This window comes from Phoxinus phoxinus, assembly GCF_949152265.1.
Source record: "Phoxinus phoxinus genome assembly, chromosome: 10".
In the NCBI taxonomy this organism is placed as follows: Eukaryota; Metazoa; Chordata; class Actinopteri; order Cypriniformes; family Leuciscidae; genus Phoxinus; species Phoxinus phoxinus.
In genome coordinates, this window is record NC_136885.1 from 21,305,940 (window position 1) to 21,327,378 (window position 21,439).

Here is a 21,439-nt window from a genome sequence, read left to right on the forward strand (position 1 = left end):
AGTGAATGTATATTAGCCAACCGAATCAAAAGATTGGAGTTGAATTGGATGATTAAAAGTCCCCAATACTAGGCCAATTTTTCAAGGCGCTATGTTGTGATAAGAATGAGTTCATATATTCGGAAAACATTCCCATTCTATCCAGAAAAATGGGTACACATTTTCAGCTGTCTTCATAGTTTTATTAAAAAGTGCAGAATGTGTTCAGGAACATCAAACAGGCATCTTTGCTTCCAATTAGGGAGAGAATTCACAGTAAACTTGTCAGAATGTATGTAAGCTGCTAATAGCTTGTATGACTTGTTTCAAATAATGGCTCACAGTCCTTCACTAAGCACACTCATCATTGCATATTCTCTGATACTGTCAATGTCAAAATTTCAAAAGTATATTAAAATATAACACTGGCAACCTTACAAACATTATTCCTTGACCATTAGCATACAATGTCTCCATTCGTGCTACATTACATGATTATCTCTGGCCTGCACACATCAAAAAGGAATCGTATCACTCCTCCAAGTAGGTACATTTCCTGATATATATCCTTCAGGTAAATATAACAATGTATTTAAAACAAAATACTTTTCTAAACATCTTTACTTGGCGCTCTTCAATCTGTTATACAAATGTTTTGTTTTTTGTTTTTTACAGGATATTCTCAAAGAGTGCCAAAGAATTAGAACTGTATACAACCACACGCTAACTGGTGTGATCCAAATCGTTCTACACAGGCAGCAATCAATTCTTGGAACATTTGCAATGGCATGAAGTCCTTGGTATAGAAAGTCTATTCATTGGAATAAAAACCACATGATTCTCTCCTGGACTGGTTCTACTCCAGTGAACACTGGTCTAAATGGCTCAGATGAAGCTGGTTTGCTGGCATGCATCATCAAATACTGAGCTGGCTAACTGGAAGGCAGTGATGTGTTATGAATACTATGTGTGTGTGTTTGTGCTGGAGGGCCAATTATGTACTGCTGTAAGTTGCGTAGTCAGTCACAGGCATTAATTTACATTCCTCTAAAATTCACAGCATTAATAAATGTTCATCAGAGCTATACTGTACTGGAAAAATAGTGGAAAGCAGGCAACTACAAACAGCAGAGCATTTCTACTGAGATTTGGCAAAACATTAAATTCAATAGGAGGCAGTTCACTTCTCTGTAGAGCTCTGTGGTGGGACAAAGTGTGTCATGATATGTGCCACTGTAAAGGTTTGGACACTTTTACGGCTGTTTGCCGAATTTTCGCGGGTGAAATGCAGTCATTTCAATAGGAATCCACACAATCGAGAATTTTCGGCAAAAGATTTTCCCATGGATTCAAGTTTTTTACGGATTCGCTGCATTGACCAATAGAAAGCTGAGCTACATGCATCACTTTAGGCAACTTTGTGCACCCAAAAGTTCACTGTGACCGCACCCTTAAGTATACTGAATATTAACATTAATTTGACTCAGATTGTTTCAACTATTGTAAACTAAACTTACCATGGAGTAACATACCATTCAGGGTTATAATATATAATAAGTGTATGGTTGACTCTCTCACTTCTGATTGAGAATCATTGCTTGTATATAACTGAATATTAATCCGCAGTCCAAATACCATCTTAGTTTATGTAGATTGAGGATATTGTAGAATCACAATGTGTTTGTCATCTTATTTATTGCTGCCTGTTTCTAATACTGTTAAGCAAGTTGTATTAGTCGAGTCTCCATGGTTAGTTGTATTCCTTCTCTCTTGGCTGGTTATGGTGTGCCCATCAGCAGATAGAAAGTAAGAGCAACGATGAGGAGGAGGCAAAAGGGAGAGGAGAATGTCTGATAGGCTGTGGCAGGCATGAAAATGTCCTCGTATTTATAGATGCTAATCATGCGATCTGACACCGGTGGGGAGTCAATGTCATGCCTTGTGATGGAACCTGAGGAGAAAAACAGAACAAAATGTATGTCAACAGGGTAAAAATCATAAAGCGGGCTGAATTTGTAGCCTTAGGCCGTGTGTCCACCAAAGCGTTTTTAGCCAGCTGAAAACGCTAGGCGCTCTGCTGAAAACGCTTGAGAGCGTTTTGGCAGCGCAGTTTTTTTTTTCAGTTGAGACGCTTTGTTGCTATGATACAGAATATACATTGGTCGGTGTGGTATTAGCCCCGCACCTCCTCCACTGTGATTGGACGGTTGGCTAAAAAGTGACAGTGATGAGCGCTGCGTTTTACCCAAAGTTGAACATTCTTCAACTCTCGGCGACCTGTAAAAAACGCCGAGCGATCATCGCTTGAGCGTTAAAGACCCACTCCGATGAAAATCATGTTTTTCTAGGTGTTAACATGTTCTTGTGGCATTTTTCTGATGTTAGAGGACATATCTTGAGAAAAATAAGCTCAAAGTTGTATTTCTGAGTATTTCTACATTCAAATGTCTGTGAATCAGTAGCAGACGCAAAAATGCCGTTTAAAATAGACTGGAGTTATGACGTAGTAACTCCACTGGGCGGGGCCACGAGCTCATACTCAAATTGGAACACATACTGTAACAAATAAGTCACTTTTCACCGTCTATCAATCGTCAAAACTAAAGTTTGGAGAGCACAGACTGATACCGTCAGTAATTACATCATTACATAAAGAGAGAGGGCAGCCAGCCTCCTCCAGCCAAGCAACAGGCGACATTCGTGCATGTGAAATTCCGCGCTCGTCCAAGTAGACTTGCACACGCCGGGTGGCGACGAGTTTCGCCTGTCGCAGTCGTTTGTCCTCTCGTGTGTCAAGCCCATCACTCGTGAGAGAGTCAGTCAGTTTTTCAGATATAGTGGTGACATTAGCATCATAATAATCCTGAAATTCCGAGCAATCCACTGATACTAAATATGTCCTGATTGATCACAGTGGGAGGGATGAAATATTGAGACATTTACCGCGACGTCTCGGAGTGAAATAATGATCGGTGATAACTTTGATTAACTTCGGATAAAAATAATTAACGTGTATATATAATACTGTAATGCTTCTCCGTGCCAACGGCTCCGCCCACAACGCAGAGGCTAATTGCTAATGCCGCTCTGCTGAAGCGAAGTCCCAGAAAACGGAACAGGTTTTGAGATTTTGGCTAAAAATGGCATAATCATAATTTAAAGACCACTGGGAATGTTTAAAAATAGCTCAAAATATGATCGGAGTGGGACTTTAAATACTCGCTCAGCGCCTCGTTACGCTCCTGGCGTTCTAAAAACGCGGCGTTCCCATTGAAAACAATTGAAAAAACACGCCAGCCGCTTTGGTGGACACACGGCCTTAAAGAGGACCTTTTTCAAAGTCGTGGGTTAGGGTTAGGGTTGTTTTTTGTTCAAAAAACAAATATTTCACATATGTTGCAGCACCTCTCTTCCCAGTCTGTCGAAACACTCTGGGGTGCGTTTCCCAAAAGCATTATTTGCTATGGTCGCAAGTTCCATCATTACCAACATAGAAGAACGATTTGACCTTTCCTGGAACCATAGTACCAGTGAACATTCGCAAAACGTGTCACAAACTTACATGGTAGGAACTAGCTCTCGAGCTGTGGTTAGAAGCATAGTTTCTAGATAAAAAGGCATGTGGACTTAAATAGATCGTGCTCTTGGGCACAATGAGCAAGCTAACATTCAGTACATTGTATATCTTTCACCCAATTTAAACATTCATTTAATATTTAATATTTTAGCATGTCAACATTCAGCCCCGTTTTTGCATACGGAAACCTCAGAGTATGTAGGAATCCACGATTTGTTACAGTAGCATGCCAGAAAAATGACTTTACGTGGAGAAACCTGCTGACTGAATGAACCGAATATATACGGGGAGTGTATGCCAAATAATACTGCATGTTAATGTGATTTTAAAAAAAATTAACAGCTCTATGTTGTTTATGTAAATGAAGTATAATAATATTAATAACATTAATTGCGCTCTCGAACCGATTAAAGCAGCACTCAGTAGGTTTGGAAATTTCTTCGCTGTTTTCTCGCAGGTTTCTTTTTAGAGCTCCCCCCTACAGTTTCGTAATAGATATTTGAGAAAACTGTCGTAAAACCATTGGCAACTTTCCCCCCTCCCATCTTCTCCCTCTGGTCACGTGCATTTGTTTTCAGAGAAGCCGCCGGCGAACGCACGGAGCCATGTCCACTGAGGTATGTATGATACTTAGAATGATATCATAATATGCCGTAAAGCAATTCGTTACATCGCGAGACTTGATATCACGCGATACTTCCTGACGCTGTGGCCCGCCGGCCCAAAGTTGCAAGTGTGGTTTTTCCACTCACAGGCGCTCTGGGGGTGCGAGACGACCACTATTCAACCCGAAAAAAGTCATATAACTATTCCAATGACTCCGAAGCTGTTCGGTTAACGTAAAATAAGTTACTTAGAGCACCTTTAATTAGCAGAAGTTATTACTCCACCACCTTCAAGTGACGTCATTAACGACAGTCCTATATTGTTAAACTAATGTGATTGAAACGACAAGAGGTGCAACCGGTTTCGGAAAACAGTCGTGACCAGCTAGTTAAGTTTCTACAGCGATGCATGGTACCACGGTGGTTAAGCAGTGAGTTACATCATTGTACGGGAAACGCATCCCTGTTTAATTCCCGCCTCTTTGAAGCCCTGCCTTCTAAAAAAAAAACTTTCTGATTGGTCGGCTGGACCAATGTGTTGTGATCTCTTTTTTTGGGGTTGGGCTGGAATTATTTAAATGAGGAATATTGTGATGTGTTCGTTCCCAGAAGAAACCTCAAGACTGCAATCGAGGCATATCAGAGAGTTCAGAAACAGTGCTTACTGACATAGAGAATAACTACCTTAGAAGTCGACTTTGTGCTTTGTAACTTTGCAGATCTTTTTCATGCTCAAACAGCAACATTACACTCATAAAAAAGCATAATACGACTCCTTTAAAATGGGGATGAATGACTTACCTTGTATGGCAGGTCCCCAAGCAAACAGATAGTACCAGCTTAGGTGCAGGTCCACTAGCGTCTCCTCCCGTGGCACATGAAGAGGCCGTTTGAAGCGGCAGGTGACGCGGTTGTTTTCAAAAATGCCCTCCTCGTCCCGTGCCGGGTTGCGCTTGATCTCTTTGGCCCACTGGCCCACATTATAGAAATGATGGATCCGTACACGTCCATTATCGTCATGAACACAGCCCATGACATCATCACCTCCCTACAACAACAATATTATTGTGTATTTCTTAGCAGGTCTGAAAGCATTCAAACCTTATATACACTCCCTACCCCCTTTTACCATTTTTTTGTCAGAGGAGAAACCGACAGCAACCCATCCGTCAGTGTCTGCACTCATCTCGAATTCCACATCTGTGCCAATGCGTCTGAAACTCAGGAAGTATTCACAGGTCTCTGCGTCACAGCCTGGTTTGCCATATCTACAGCAACAGAAAGATTAAGACAAACAAATAAATTGAGGCACACATTTTATTCATGTACGCACATTCATGTCATTCCAAACATGTTTGACTTTCTTTATTCTGTGGAACACAAAAGATGATATTTTGAAAAATATCTCGGTGTTTATTTCTCCATAAAATTAAAGCAAGTGTGTAGTTGTAGTTTTGAATCCCACTGACTTTGATTACCGGTATATGGACAAAAACAGTTGATTCCTGTGTTTCACGGATGTCAGAAAGTCACACAGGTTTGGAACAAATAAGGATGTAACATAATGATGACATTTGATGAATTTTCATTTTTGGGTGAACTATCCCTTTAAGATCTTGCCGAAGAGGCGGAGAAAAGGAAGCTTTTGGCTATGGCTGAGGAGGAATGACAAGAGCTGGGGTGCTGAGAAGCCTCAAGGCAAAAGGACCTGAGATCTAGAGTCCAGCGGCAGGGAGACCCTGTCCCCGTCCGTTGCTCCACCACCCTGAGATGTTCTGGGACTAAAGAGGCGAAACGTCGGTGAAGGGTGGCTCCCTGCTGATGACCCAGCGGCTGACAATTTGACACCAGCGTAGGCGAGTCAGGCATTAATGCCCAGCAGGTTTCTAATTATATTAGAATTACCATCAATACAGAATTACAAGAATTCTACATGATGTGTATGTATATTTCATGCTGCAGAACATTCCATTGAACGACACAGAGAAGCAGTGTCTGATTGACATTTATAATGTACTGGCAGAATACAGCATGCAATACACTATTTGACACTACTACAATAATATTATTGTTCCTAGACTAATTTTAACCTTTGTTCCATGCGCTCACCTGATGCATCCTTTGGTTACTCCACAGTCGATAACTTTGATGCGGGCAAATGGGTCCACGGGGGGTGCAGTTGGGAAGGGGTAACCTATGAGACATCAGACAACCAATGCATTAATGAACTGGTTTCAGCTAGTCCTACTACTAAAATAAACAACAACGATGCAATATATTTTTTCATGTGGGAGGGTCAATGATTTAGTTGAACTTCAATTTCTTCATTTTAAATTTGAGTTTGCATAATGTACTGTTGTCTAACTTTTTTTCCACATTTTTCCTGACATTACACATAGTGTTTTACATTCACACATTTATACAACTGAACACTGTCCCATCATGTATGCTGCACAATTCCCTGCTTGAGAACTTACATTTGTAAGTTGTTTAATTTAAAATCTCATTTTAGTTTTCATTTATGTGCAATTCAATTTAATTCACATTTATTTGTATTTTCACAATACATATCGCTTCAAAGCAGCTTTACAGACTGAACATGTTTTATACGATTGAACACTGTCCCATCATGTATGTTGCATAGCTGTATCTACAACACTGGCCCAGTCATGTGGTATGAAGAGTTTATATTTCTATGCTATTCTATCCCTTTGATGTGTTGTGACTTTATGAACCACTGTCTGAGCACCTGCAGATAGTATACTAAATATAAAATAGACTGGTTGGACTTGGGAAAGTCTGCTGATAACTGGAAATGAGTTTCACAGGCTTGTGTTGTGGGCTGCTGACCAAGGTGCTGATGTTATATATGAATGGAAAGGATCAGTGAATCAAAAACAATCTCTGATAAAAGTATTGCTGATAATGATCACTAACAGACAACACAATTAACCTATAATTAAAAGGCCTGTAGTGCGACCGAGGGAGGGTATCACATTGTGACCATTCACTGTATGTATTCAGTGAATTGCACTCACATGAACAGAGAGACGACACAAAAACAACATTCATTATTTCAATGTAAGCATTGTCGCTTTATTCCTTCGTACCTTCGTCTGAGAGGTATCTGGACTCGAGGAACTCGGAGGCGAATGTGCTGTACGAGTCCTTGTGTGGTTCTTCATGCCCCGGCTCTCCGTGTTCTCCGTGGCCGGCCCGCAGTACATTATCATCGGTAGGGCTGGCAGAGACCGCCAGCCACAGTGTCGCATCGAGCAGTACACAGATCTGCAGCAGCGGGTGCAGAAGATACATGACTGACGCGATAATGGTTATTGTACAGGCGAAGAGAATCGGTTCTGATTTACTAGTCGCATTCCAGTAGGCTACTGATACTTAGACTGAATAACAAATAATAAAATGTAGCTAATTAAATCCCTTTCATGATAAAGCGTTTCGTTTGGTCCGAGAGGGAGGGGGTGCTGCTGAGAGGTGCCGTTAATGAATAGGGCCAAACCAATCCGCTCAAAGTGAGATTTGTAACCAATAGGGGATGTTGCTTGGTAATGACACGCGCGCTCAGTGATACTATTAACTGCATACACTATTTAGATATAGCTATTTGTTATTTATTATCACATCATTGCCCACTTCTGAATCTATGGAACCGTTCTGCACTGATTTCACACATTATTCCTCCCCTCTCTATCTGTGTTTTCTTCGCCTTGCACGTCAATCGATAGAGATCGGCAGCTTTTCGTTCCAATAGCATCGCACTGAACTGCAGTCGCAGACACACTGTCTGTAGCCTATGTTATAACGTGTTTAAAAGTATGTAAAACCTTATAATTGGTTAAATGTACGTTTCAAACGTTATTAAACAAATATTAGATTTTTAAAGACAAAGACATTGAGGTCTAATACTGTAAAATATTGTAAAATCGTTTTTAGTAAAATGTAGAATGTATAACCTTCTAATTTACAAATGAAAGGTAGGCTATATTTAACAAGGAACTATTTCTAGGATTAAAAATATATGTTAAAACGTGTTTTAGAAGCCAATTTAGATTAATTAATCGTCATCATGTGGCCTTTTATGCCACCTAGTCGCCCACATTTTAGAGTAGGCTAACAAACATATTTTAATAGGTATGTCGAAGAAGTTTGTATATTAAGATTATAAAATGTAATGACATAGCCTCTACAAGTAGCCTATAGGCTAACTAAAATATACAGCCATCTAATCCTCTGATGTTTGTAACAATTTCACAAACATTATTTTAAAGTAAAATTCTGGTAACCCATCCCGGGACGGGAGTGTAGCCTACTTATTATTACACATTTAATTATTATTATAATATTTTTTATTTATTTAATCTCTTCCAACTAAAATATTTGTGGTTTTCACAATGACAGTAGGGGAGAATGTAAACCTCACACGAATCACTAGATGGCAGTGTTTAATTTCTAAAAGGAAAGAGGCTTCATCACGTTGCAATATAGCCTAGGCTACTGTAGGCCTATTATGCCTCAGTAATATAGGCATATACAATATTGAAAGTATTCACTTCTGCTAGTGAACATGTGAACTGTACTTTTAAATTACATTATATATTATTGTGATATTTTTGTCATTTTATCATTCTTAGATTAAAGGTGCCATGTGTAAAAATTGAGGTAAAAATATCCAAAAAATGAGCTACACGCATCAAAAGAATGAGAAGAAATAAGGGCAATGATGTCATTAAAAAAATGTCAAGTTATAGTGCTGCAGAGATATCAACCTTAATTAGCATTAGCATAACTAGCCACGGCCCGACAGGTGTCGTAATACCAGTTTCGGCCATGGGAGGCGGTATGCGGGGCACATAACCACCAGCCAACCTGCAATACACGAATAAATCGCACGGCTTGTGGGCGTACTTGAACCTGATGTCAATCGTGTGGAAAGTACAGCCCACTATTTCATTTCAATTCAGGGAAGAGAGCGGAAGGATGGCTGAAGCCTTTGGCAAGAGAAGCACAAATCAAATCAGATAAGAAAAGGACCGCTCGTCACGGTCCGGGCTCGAAAGCGCGGGGGACGGCGAGCGAACTGTAGCGCATAGCCCTGTTTTACAACGTTCAGCACCCATTCTGACACGCCCGGGATCGCTCCCCATGCTTTCGCACGCATAGCTAGGGGCAGAATGGTCTCCGTGTTCTGACCGCCGCACTGCGCGGGTTCGAGAAACTGAAACGGAGGTATCAACACGGCGCGCGCGCCCTCGTTGTCTGAAGAGTGCTGCTCGCTGACGACAGCAGCCGCTGTTTCACATTCAATGACTCGGTCGCTAAGGACGGAGAACAATTTGTGGCACGAACAGGTCATTTGTAGCCTACTGTATCTTTCAACAGTGTTCATGTTTTTTTTACTATAGTAGAGATGATCGGTTCACGTGCGCTGTCTGATGTTTACTGCATCACTCGACATGGTTGGGTAAAGTAATAATTACAAGAGCTTCACGGTTATCAGATACGAGCATTCAACGGCCCTGTAGTATATATATATATATAGGTTATTTGTGTTTGCGCACGTGATATCAGGAAGCAATGTAATAACGTTACCTGTAATACACACATGATGGCGATGCGCAAATCGAGTGTGTGTGTGTCACAAATCATTATTGTTTCTTCAACTTATTAAAATATCTTACTTTACTGCAACTATCTGTTTCTGCTTCTTTATCATATTTATAGTGTGTGATTTATAAAATACCATATCCTACATACATCACATATTTTGATATGTGAGGTATACTGCCCCCATCTGGTATGGAATGTGGAGTATGACTTGATTTTTTTTGCCAGACAATTACACATGGCACCTTTAAGGTTCAATTTTAGTCAGACTGAAACAATTTTGCTTATATTTCTCTGTATTTTGCAACATTCATTCCTCCATCTGTTTTAACAAGATAAAATAAGAAGCCCACTGTCTCACTTCACCTTTTTTCTATCCAGTATCTGATTAGTATGGTGGAATGTGATTTAAGACCGCAAAATCAGTAGCAAGCCACCAAGTACAAATGCTGATATGGCTCAGCAACACTGATCCTTCACAAACCATCAGTTAATGGAAGGAAAATGTCTAAATTAGACCACATGGAGGGAGATCACAAGGTTGTTACAAAATAGAGTAGATCACAGATAAAGCCATGGATAGTAAAAACAAAAACAAAACAAAAACACGGAATGGCACATTCAAAACTGCACTCAAAAACTTAGGATACATTTATTAAGAATCACATGGTTAGTGTTTTCAAGGCTATTTATAGTGTATTCATCCTTTTTTCTCACTCGTATTGTGCAGTTACACATGCCAAGTGGCACTAGCCTGACTTTACAGCTTAAAATTCCATCCTCCAAGGTGTCCATTTAAACCCAGCCCAGACACCTCTAAATCAATCTCTCCTATTTTCTCCGGATACGGCCAATTACCCGTTGCTTAGCAGGACTATTAAAGTCTACCTAAACCGACATCAGCTTTAATAGTCCTATCCCATCAGCACATACACACACTGATATAGACATGCTCTCATACACACACACTGTGTTATAGTTATGAGATTCCATCCTCCCCCATTGGCCACGCCACCATCCCCCTCCTGCCATCACACAGGCGTGATCACTCTGTGTCTAATAGCCTTACCCAATTACGGCCACAGTGCTAGAGGAGAAAGGATGATGAGATCCCCTAACATGTTAATGAAGAACCTACGGCATACCTGCCTTATCTTAATAACCTAAAACACACACACTCACACACACAGAAGCAATCCGCCAAATGTCAATTGTGTGTCTCCTGGGTATGTGTGTGAGAGTGTGTGATTGACACAGAGACAATGGCCGCAGGTCCCATTCACAAACGCAGAGGGGAAAGAGAAAGACAACCGGAGAGAGGGAGATGGAGAGGAAGAGAGAGTCCAGTATTCAAATGTTACAATGGAACCTGCTTGACCAGAGCTTTAAAAACAAATCAGTATCTGCAAACTATTATGGTATTTCATTTGAAATTTCCAAGAAAGTCTATTTTTAAGGCATGCTGTGCATTTTAACAACATATACAAACTAAATTTCAGCATGCAGATGCTGATATCAAATGACGTCTTTGATTTTCACTTGTTAATTAACATAGTAACACAAAATAGGTGTAAAAAGTAGGTGTCTACTTTTCATTATTCAAAGTAGATGTCTTCAGTGAATCAAAATGTTGAGATGCCAAGACTTATAATCTGCCATAATTTTTGTCAATTTTAAGAAGGTATCTATATACTATGCAGATTGTTCCCTCCAATTAAATAGTTTCAAATTGTTCTATATTATGTGTAGGCCTACATCAGAAATGTACATTCAAGGAGAGCAAAATTCTTACTGTCTTAATGCTAAAGATCCGGAGCATGCTACACAACTCCTTGTCCAAGCTCTTGTTCTATTCAGAATGGACTATTGTAATGCTCTCTTGGCAGGCCTTCCAGCCTGTACTGTCAAACATCTGCAACTGACCCAGAATGCTGGAGCAAGAGTGAAGAGAGAGCATGTCACACCGCACTGGTTGCCAATTGCCACTCGCATCAAATGATGTTTGCAGAACAACCTGGCTCTGCAGTCTGCGCCCCTATACCTAAACTCACTACAGACTTATGTGCCCTCCAGAAGCTTTGTGTTCTGCAAGAGAACGGCTCCTTGTGGAGCCATCCCAAAGAGGCATACGATCACTTTCACAGACCTTTAACAGGACTGTTCCCTGCTGGTGGAATGACCTGCCTAACTCAAGCCGAGCTGCTGAGCCTTTCATGCATCTTTTTCATCAACACTTTACCAAAAGCGTACTGTCTTAAAGTCGCAATTTAACGGAAATAGCGACAGATCTTTTCTTCAGTTGTGCGACACAAAAGTAGGGTGCGGATTTGGTTCAGTCCATCGGTTATTGATGGGATGGAGGCAGATCTCAATGTGAGCTTGCAGACGATTGTGAGGAAGTGTATAAGCAACTAAATGATTGGAGAAGTCTAGCATTCGTCACCAGAGAGAAGTCTGTTGTTTCTCCAGAAGATTAAGTTATGATATTTGAATTTAAAAAGACACATTTTATTTTTTATTTAACATATTTAATATATGGACGAATAATATAACAATAAAAAAGAAAAAATAAACAAAAATGTAAAATTTTAAGGGATATAAATGTTTGAATAAACTGTAGAAATAAAGGGTAAACTTTACCATAATTATTAATGCTGCAGTGCATGTTGGGAGAGGTTTCTGTGTTCTGTAAAAATGCATTAACAGGTTACTTGTGTTACTGAAAAAAACATATTAGCTATACAATTAAAAAGCAAGATTGATCTTTGTGTTCCTAAAAGTTGCAAGTTTGACAAAAGCATTAGAGTCTTTTTTTGCAGTTAAATATTATTTTTAGGGAGCATTTAAGGTTTTTACTTAACAACTTAACAATAACCAGATTCACATCACAGCATGAAATGGGCCTGTTGACTGTTAAAACTTTTATTCCTCTATTCCACTCCACGTAGGCCTATTGTTGGCTACTATATTTTACTATTATTTGAGTGCACGCGCACACCCCAAAACACTTCATGGTTATTGACAGAAAGAAAAAGGGCCCTATTATTCCTGAGAGAGCCTGTGTGTGAGGCTTCATCTTAACTTGTCAACAGTCCTTACGTACTGTCAGCAGAGCAAGCACTGGTGACATACCCATCACTCTTTCCCTCGCTTTGAGTCTAGTACACAGAACAGACATGCACACATACAGAGGGATCGATAGACGTCTGTTGCCCACCGAAGACGGGACTGTCTGCCGCGGCCTAATCTCCGGGTCCCCGGGAGCACATTATAGGCACGTGCCTGCTGTTAACCCATTAATCTGGCGATGGTCGGATGTGTTATGTTCCCTCTCCCATGAGAGTGTGTTGTGGTGATAGATTGAGCCCTATGTGTGTGCGTGCAACGCGAAGAGTGATCTTCAATTCTTAGTTTGAGCAAATAGAGATCGAGGGCGAGCGCTTATGAGCTTTCTGTTTCTCTAGTTGTCTCTTGCGCGCTCATTTGGAGTCCGGTCACAGAAATCTCCGCTTTGTCTGACTGCCGCTTGATTGCTATTTGATCCTGGAGCGATCGCAGCTTTTCTCTCGCTACGAGCCCGTCCCGTCAATGTGTTTGCTTTGCGCTATTTGTTTCTGCGGTTGTACAGGTGTACTCAGCTAATCTGATTGGTTTGACAGAGGCTGTTAGAACACAAACACCCGCGTGTTCCAATCAATAGCGTCATTAAACGTGAATTAGCGTTAACTCAATCAAACTACCCAGTTTAGAACCAATCTTGGTCGTTTACCATGGTAACCTGGGGAGGTCATATCGCTAACTGACGTGCAGATCTCTGTGGATCACGGCAGGGGCTGTCAATCATTCTGCGTGGCTGTCCTCAGGATGGATGACGAGGGATGATGGGATGGGAAGAAAAAATAAGTCGTCTCCAATCCATAGTCTCGTCCAACATATCAGTGAATTTTTGCAGAACACTTCAATGTTTCATGTTTTTAAATCCAGTGTATGTTTGCTGATTGCCACTTGCCAATGCCTTTGTCTGGGTGATTAGTCTGTCATGCCATGTGTCAAGATGCATTAGGCTACATTACAAACATGAAAAGTAGGCTACATACCGTCTTAGTTGGTTCCTTCCTGGTGGTGAAAAGACAGGCCTCTTTCCAGACCTGTCAAGAGAAGAAAATAGTTTTATAAATACTGACACATGATGATATATACCCTACATCTATTGGATTGAGATCTGGTGACTATGGAGGCCATTCAAGTATAGTGAACTCACTGCCATGTTCAAGAAACCAGTTTGAGTGAGATGATTTGAGATTTGTGATATGCTGTATGTTATCCTGCTGGAAGCCATCAGAAGATGGGTAGGCCTATACAATAAAGGGAAGGACATGAAAGCATGAGTTGAATGTCACAGCAGAAATCGGGACTCATCAGACCAGGCAACGTTTTCCCCCCCAATCTTCTTATTGTCCAATTTCGGTGGGCCTGTGTGAAAAGCCGTTACCTGTTCTTAGTTGACAGGAGTGGTACCCTACTGGTGTGTCTTCTGCTGCTGTAGCCCACATGCTTCAACGCTCGATGTGTTGTGCTCTTCTGCAGACCTCGGTTGTAACAAATGGCTATTTGAGTTTCAGTTGCCTTTCTATCATTTCGAACCAGCCTGGCCATTCTCCTCTGACCTCTGGCATCAACAAGGCATTTTTGCCCACAGAACTGCCGCTCACTGGATATTTTCTCTTTTTTGGACTATTCTCTGTAAACTCTAGAGATGGCTGTGTGTGAAAATCCCAGAAGATCATCAGTTTCTGAAATATTCTTTCTGGCACCAACAACCATGTCATGTTCAAGTGACTTAAATCACCTTTCTTCCCCATTCTGATGCTCAGTTTGAACTTCAGCAGATTGTCTTGACCATTTACAAGCCTAAATGCATTGAGTTGCTGCCATGTGATTGGCTGATCAGATATCTGTGTTAATGAGCAGTTGAATAGGCATACCTATAAAGAGGCCAGACCCTCAGTCATCTCTCAGATAACACACACAAGCTACTTTTTGTAGGACAAAAGAATGTGGTCATTCCGTTCATGTGTCCACTTTTGGCCATGTTGTGTGGCTTCACTTTTTGTTGTATGGAAAGTACGCAGCCAGCATGCACTTAAACTGCATTATGTGTGTGACTCCATGTGGATTTGATATATTAGGTTTTAGACACAGGCCCCCCCTGCTCTACCCTGTGGACAGATTCTCCTAATGAGAGACCAGTGCATTTGTGTACTAACATCATTACTGTAATCACAGACACTGATGAGGTTATCATTATCATGATTTCTGTGGTCGCACACACACACACAGTTGCACACGCTTGCATAAATAATCTCCTGTCAGAGTGTTTGTTAATGTAATTGATGTAGATATGAAAATAACCTGCAGTTCCTGCTGTAATTGGTACATATAAAATGTGATGAATACATAACACACTACATAATAACTCTTAATTAATACATGCACACTGTAAAAAGCTCCACTGAATACGCATCCTGTACAACAAAACATATCATTATTATGTCTCTGCTGTAGCTCTCTCTTTATCTAAGTAAGGGAGAAAAAAATCATGGTTGTGAATGACAAATCTGCTCATATGGTCAAAAGTTTGGAACAATTAAGATTTGTTTTCTATATTTTTAAAAGAAATCTCTTATGTGCTCCAGCATGCAAGGCAGCATTTAGCCTATTTGATCAAGAGAACAATAAAACAGTAATATTACAATTTAAATAAGTGTTTTTAATATATATATTAAAATGATATTACTTGAGTCTTCAATCCCACATGATCCTTCAGAAATCATTCTAATGTTTGCAAATATTTCAATTTGCTGATAAATTATTAATATGGTTCTTATTATGTTGTTGATTAATAGTTTCGCTACTTAATATTTTGTGAAAACTGCGATACATTTTTTTCAGGATTCTTTTGATATTTGAAATTATTATTATATTAAATAAATATTTTGTTGAATTATAAATGTATTCATGGTTAATTTTAATCAATTGAATGTGTCCTTGCTTATTAAAAGTATTATTTAGCTATTTATTTATTTTGTAAATCTTATTTACCTCAAATGTTTGAATGGTATTATGGTTTTCAAAAAAAACAAAAACATTTATAATATAGATATATGAAGCAGCACAACCATCAACACTGATAATAATCAGAAATGTTTCTTGAGCAGCAAATCAGCATATGCGAATGATTTCTGAAGGATCATGTGACAATGAATATTATAGGAATGGCTACTCAAAATTAAGACAGGAAATAAATTACATAAGAAAATATTAAAAGAGAAAACACTTAAAATGCAGCCTTGGTGAGCACAAGAGACTTCTTTCAAAAATCTTAATTATCCCCCCTCCCCTGACTAACAGATTCAGTATTTAAAACAAGAAAATATGAAAAAAAGTGTGAAGAATGGGATTATGAGAGGAAATGACACATCCGAGTGTCTTTGTCCTGTTAGACCCCTCTATTGACCCTCAGTATCTCAGCAGCTCCTCTGTGGATCCCGCTACAGATGTTTGCAGTGCCGTGGCGCGCAGTGATTTCCCATGTGTTCTCCCCTTCCTGCACCTTTCCTTTCTCGCCTCTCCTCCGTCTCATATGGATTGCTGGCTGAGGTTCAGTTGCTAATTGAATATGTTATGAGTCTGTTCGAATGACAGGAAATGATGATTAAGAGATGAAATCAATTCAGCTCAACAGCTGCTGTTTGCTGTCAAATTCATTACAGGCATTCAGAAAAAAAAAAGAGATTGTGATACTTACGATTGTTAGCACGTTACCAGTCATCTTCCATAATAAAATACTGCCGTAGCATCTGTTTAGTACCCCGAATGTGAAAGGGGTGCCTGTAGAACTGCTGAATTCAAATGTTGAATCTCGCTAGATGGGGCTATACTCTTACCTGAATCCATGCTGCATAGCGTTTCCACATTCACACACACACACACACACACACACACACACACACACACACACACACACACACACACACACACACACACACACACACACACACACACACACACACACACACACACACACACACACACACACACACACACACACACACACACACACACACACACACACACACACACACACACACACACACACACACACACACACACACACACACACACACACACACACACACACACACACACACACACACACACACACACACACACACACACACTTCTGACAGGCCCCTAAGCTGTGATTATCTGCACAGGCAGCACAGGGATCTCTCATAAGCATCCTAACCCCTGCCTGCCAATAATTAGCCCCAGTTAATTACAGCCCTACTGCAGGTTAAGCTAGTGGAAATCACCCAGGAGATACCCTCACACCTTCAGGTACACACACACACACACGCGCGAGCACTCACACCTCCCAAGAGGTGAGCTTTATGAGCTCAGTGTCCGGAGCTGAGCCAGATCAGCGTCAATATTGTAACTGACAGCTGACAACATCGGCCCTCAACACTTGCATAGACACAGCAGGCGTGCGAGCAACAGGGGGGAGCGAGAAAGGAAAGATTAAGAAATGGCTTCGGGTTCTGATGTGCTGAGGAGACTGACTCACTCTCGTTTCCTTTGGCTGCTTGCCTTATACCTCAGATTTCTTCCTATCTTCTTTTTCTCTTTCTTTCCAGTACTCTTTTACTTTAATTCCGACATGTGGTTAGTTGAAAAAAAAAAAAGCAGTGAGACTATTGGAAACATGCAGTGAAAGCATTCTCATTTTTCTTAATTGCAGTTGCTAGGCTGGCACAGGACCACCGAGAGTTGGGACTCAAAGGGTCTTCAGTTCTGTAACTGGTTGTTTTGAGCTGTGACATCAAAGAAATACAGCAAAAAGTAAACATGTTTTTTACAGGACAACCTTTAAATTTCACAATTTAAAACGGTAACTTACGAAGACAAAAAATAAATTTCAAACTGATAAATACAACAGCCCTTTTCTTTTGAATTAGCAAGGCCACGATGCTACTAAAATCTTTTAACATATACTGACAACCCCCATAATAACGCTATAGTGGTAAAGAGAAAAGCCACATGATGAATCAAAGTTCATCACAAGCAGCTTATCCAGATAATACTAAAACATATATCATGCACAATCATGCAAGTCATGCACACACTTTCCAAACACCATGGTAACACATATGATATGACACTAAAATAATGAAATAAAAAGGTAATTTAACAACATGAGATGTAACATAAAACCCCAATGTGCTTAAGGAAAAACTAAGAAGAAACAGAATACATGGCTATACTTTTTATCTATGCTTTCAATTCAATTCAATTCAATTCAAGTTTATTTGTATAGCGCTTTTCACAATACACATTGTTTCAAAGCAGCTTTACAGAAAATGCATTTCAAAAATATACATACAAAAATACAGTTAGTTAATCATGAAATTTAGGGCATAACATATCGCCGGCGTTGGGGCGTCTCTTCACAGGCGTCGAGTCGTCTCATCACAGGCGTTGGGGCATCTGAAGTCTCCATGAGAGGCTGGATACTAACTGGAGCTGACAAACTCTATTTGAGTTATCTCGGGACAGGCGTCCCGAGATAACAACAAAAAAGGCAGATGGGAAATAATTAGCGTAGCTGCTGTTCATAATATGAATGCATTTGATCTGATTTAACTGTAGTATAAAAGGTATGAGATGCATCATGTGAATGCTTGGCTAAAGAGATGCGTCTTTAATCTAGTTTTAAACTGGGAGAGCGAGTCTGAGCCTCGGACAGTATCAGGAAGGCTATTCCAGAGTTTAGGAGCTAGATGTGAAAACGCCCTCCCTCCTTTAGTGGACTTAGATATCCTAGGTACGACCAGAAGCCTCGAATTTAGCGATCTTAAAGAGCGCGATGGAATATATGGCGATAGAAGATCTCTTAAATACACAGGAGCTAAACCATTTAGGGCTTTATAGGTCAGTAACAATACTTTGTAATTGATACGGAACTTAATAGGTAACCAGTGTAGAGATGATAAAATTGGTGTTATATGATCATATTTTCTTGACCTAGTAAGAACTCTAGCGGCTGCATTTTGGACTAACTGTAGCTTGTTTACGGAGGATGCAGGACAACCAGCTAATAAAGCATTACAGTAATCTAGTCTCGAGGTCATGAATGCATGAACTAACTTTTCTGCATCAGAAACTGATAGCATATTACGTAGCTTAGCAATGTTTCTAAGGTGGAAAAAGGCTGTTCTTGTGACATTTGAAATATGATTTTCAAAAGACAAGTTGCGGTCTAGTATAACACCCAGGTCTTTTACTGTAGAGGATAAAGTAACAGGACGTCCATCTAGATTAAGGTTGTATTGTAAGAGGTTTTGTGGGCAGTTTTTTGGACCAATCAGTAATACCTCCGTTTTATCTGAATTTAATAGAAGAAAATTACACGTCATCCAATATTTTATATCTTTAACGCACTCTGTCATTTTAGATAATTTAGTGTTATCATCTGGTCGTGATGAAATATATAATTGAGTGTCATCAGCATAACAGTGGAAACTTATTCCATGTTTTCTTATAATATTACCAAGTGGCAGCATATAAATTGAGAATAGCAGGGGGCCTAATACAGATCCCTGCGGCACTCCATAATTTACTGACGTTATCTTTGATTTTTCCCCATTTAAATGGACAAAATGGTAACGGTCTGATAGGTACGATCTAAACCAGCTTAATGCCTGTCCCTGAACACCAGTGTAATTTTGAAGTCGATCTAAGAGTATTTTATGATCTATAGTGTCAAACGCAGCACTAAGATCGAGTAAAACTAGTATTGAGATACAGCCTTGGTCAGAGGCTAAAAGTAAATCATTTGTAATTTTAACCAGCGCAGTTTCTGTGCTATGATGTGGCCTGAATCCTGACTGAAACTTTTCAAAGATATCGTTTTCTTGCAAGAAAGAGCACAATTGAGCGGACACAACTTTTTCTAGTATTTTAGACATAAATGGAAGATTTTAAATGGGTCTGTAATTTGCTAGGTTATTTGGATCTAATTGTGGTTTCTTAATAAGAGGTTTTATAACTGCCAGCTTGAATGTTTTTGGAACATGTCCTAAAGATAGAGACGAGTTAATAATATTGAGAAGAGGCTCTTCCACTACAGGTAACACTTCTTTCAGTAGTTTAGTGGGTATTGGATCTAATAAACATGTTGTTGGTTTAGATGCAGTGATAAGTTTATTTAGCTCTTCCTGTCCTATAGTTGTAAAGCGCTGTAGTTGTTGTTGAGGGGCGATAATTGAGGCTGAATCATAAGACGCTGTCAAAGATTGTACATTTACAATTGTGTTTCTGATGCTTTCTATTTTCTCAGTGAAGAAATTCATGAAATCATTACTATTAAAATGTAACGGAATATTTTGTTCAGGTGATGTCTGTTTATTTGTTAGTCTAGCCACAGTGTTAAATAAAAACCTTGGATTGTTTTGGTTATTTTCTATTAGTTTGCGGAGATGCTCAGACCTGGCTGCTTTTAGAGCCTTTTTATAACGTGACATACTGTCTTTCCACGCGATTCTAAAGACCTCTAAATTAGTTTGTTTCCATTTGCGCTCTAAGTTACGAGTTTCTCTCTTGATAACATGCGTAGCACTGTTGTACCATGGTGCTTTAGTTTTCTCTCTAACCTTTTTTAATCTAATTGGTGCAACAATTTCTAATGTACTAGAGAAAATGGTGCTCATACTGCTAGTCATTTCCTCTAGTTCATCTGTTTGTTTGGGTTCACTGAGGAGCGGAGATAGATCAGGTAAGCTATTCAAGAATCTATCTATAGTGGTTGGAAGGATTGTTCTGCCTGGTCGATAACGTGGCGCAACATGACACATTTCAGCCGTACGTAGTATGCAAGTTACCATGTAATGATCAGTGACATCATCACTTTGCGGTATAATATCTATATCGGTTGGATCGGTTCCATATGATATAATTAAATCTAGAGTATGATTAAGACGATGAGTGGGACCACTAACGTTTTGCTTGACCCCAAAGGAGTTTAATAAATCTGTAAACGCCGCTCCTAACGCATCATTTGTGTTATCAACGTGTATGTTGAAATCTCCAACAATTATTGCCTTATCGGCATTGACCAATAGATCTGAGAGAAAATCTGCAAACTCTTTTAGGAAATCAGCGTAAGGCCCTGGCGGTCTATATACGGTAGCCAAGGCTAGAGATAATAGGGATTTCTTTCTTACATCTAGGAGCGTAACATTTAGCACAAGTACTTCAAACGAATTAAACCTGTGACCTGTTTTCTGAGTAACATTAAGAATATCTCTATAGATTGTTGCAACACCGCCGCCACGACCAATCAGACGGGGCTCATGCTTATAACCGTATCCTGGTGGAGTGGACTCATTAAGACCGAAATAATCATTTGGTTTAAGCCAGGTTTCAGTAAGGCAGAGTACATCAAAGCTATTATCAGTGACCATTTCATTTACAATAACCGCCTTAGGTGTAAGCGATCTAATGTTTAGAAGACCTAGCTTTAGAAATTGTTTTTGTTCACTAATATTGAGATTTTCTGGTTTAATCACAATTAGATTTTTCTTAGATCCTGCAG

The 21,439-nt window shown here is 39.8% G+C and overlaps 1 protein-coding gene across 1 annotated transcript; it reads right to left on the minus strand.

Moving 5' to 3' along the window:
* Window positions 1-878: 878 nt before the first annotated feature.
* On the minus strand, window positions 879-8,276 carry frrs1l (ferric-chelate reductase 1-like). The gene is made up of 5 exons (XM_079626854.1): window positions 7,272-8,276; window positions 6,271-6,355; window positions 5,291-5,429; window positions 4,963-5,209; window positions 879-1,930 (listed from the first exon to the last, which is right to left on the minus strand). The coding sequence occupies exons 1-5, from the start codon at window positions 7,474-7,476 to the stop codon at window positions 1,758-1,760; spliced, it is 849 nt and encodes a 282-aa protein (XP_079482980.1). The 5' UTR covers window positions 7,477-8,276; the 3' UTR covers window positions 879-1,757.
* Window positions 8,277-21,439: the final 13,163 nt, after the last annotated feature.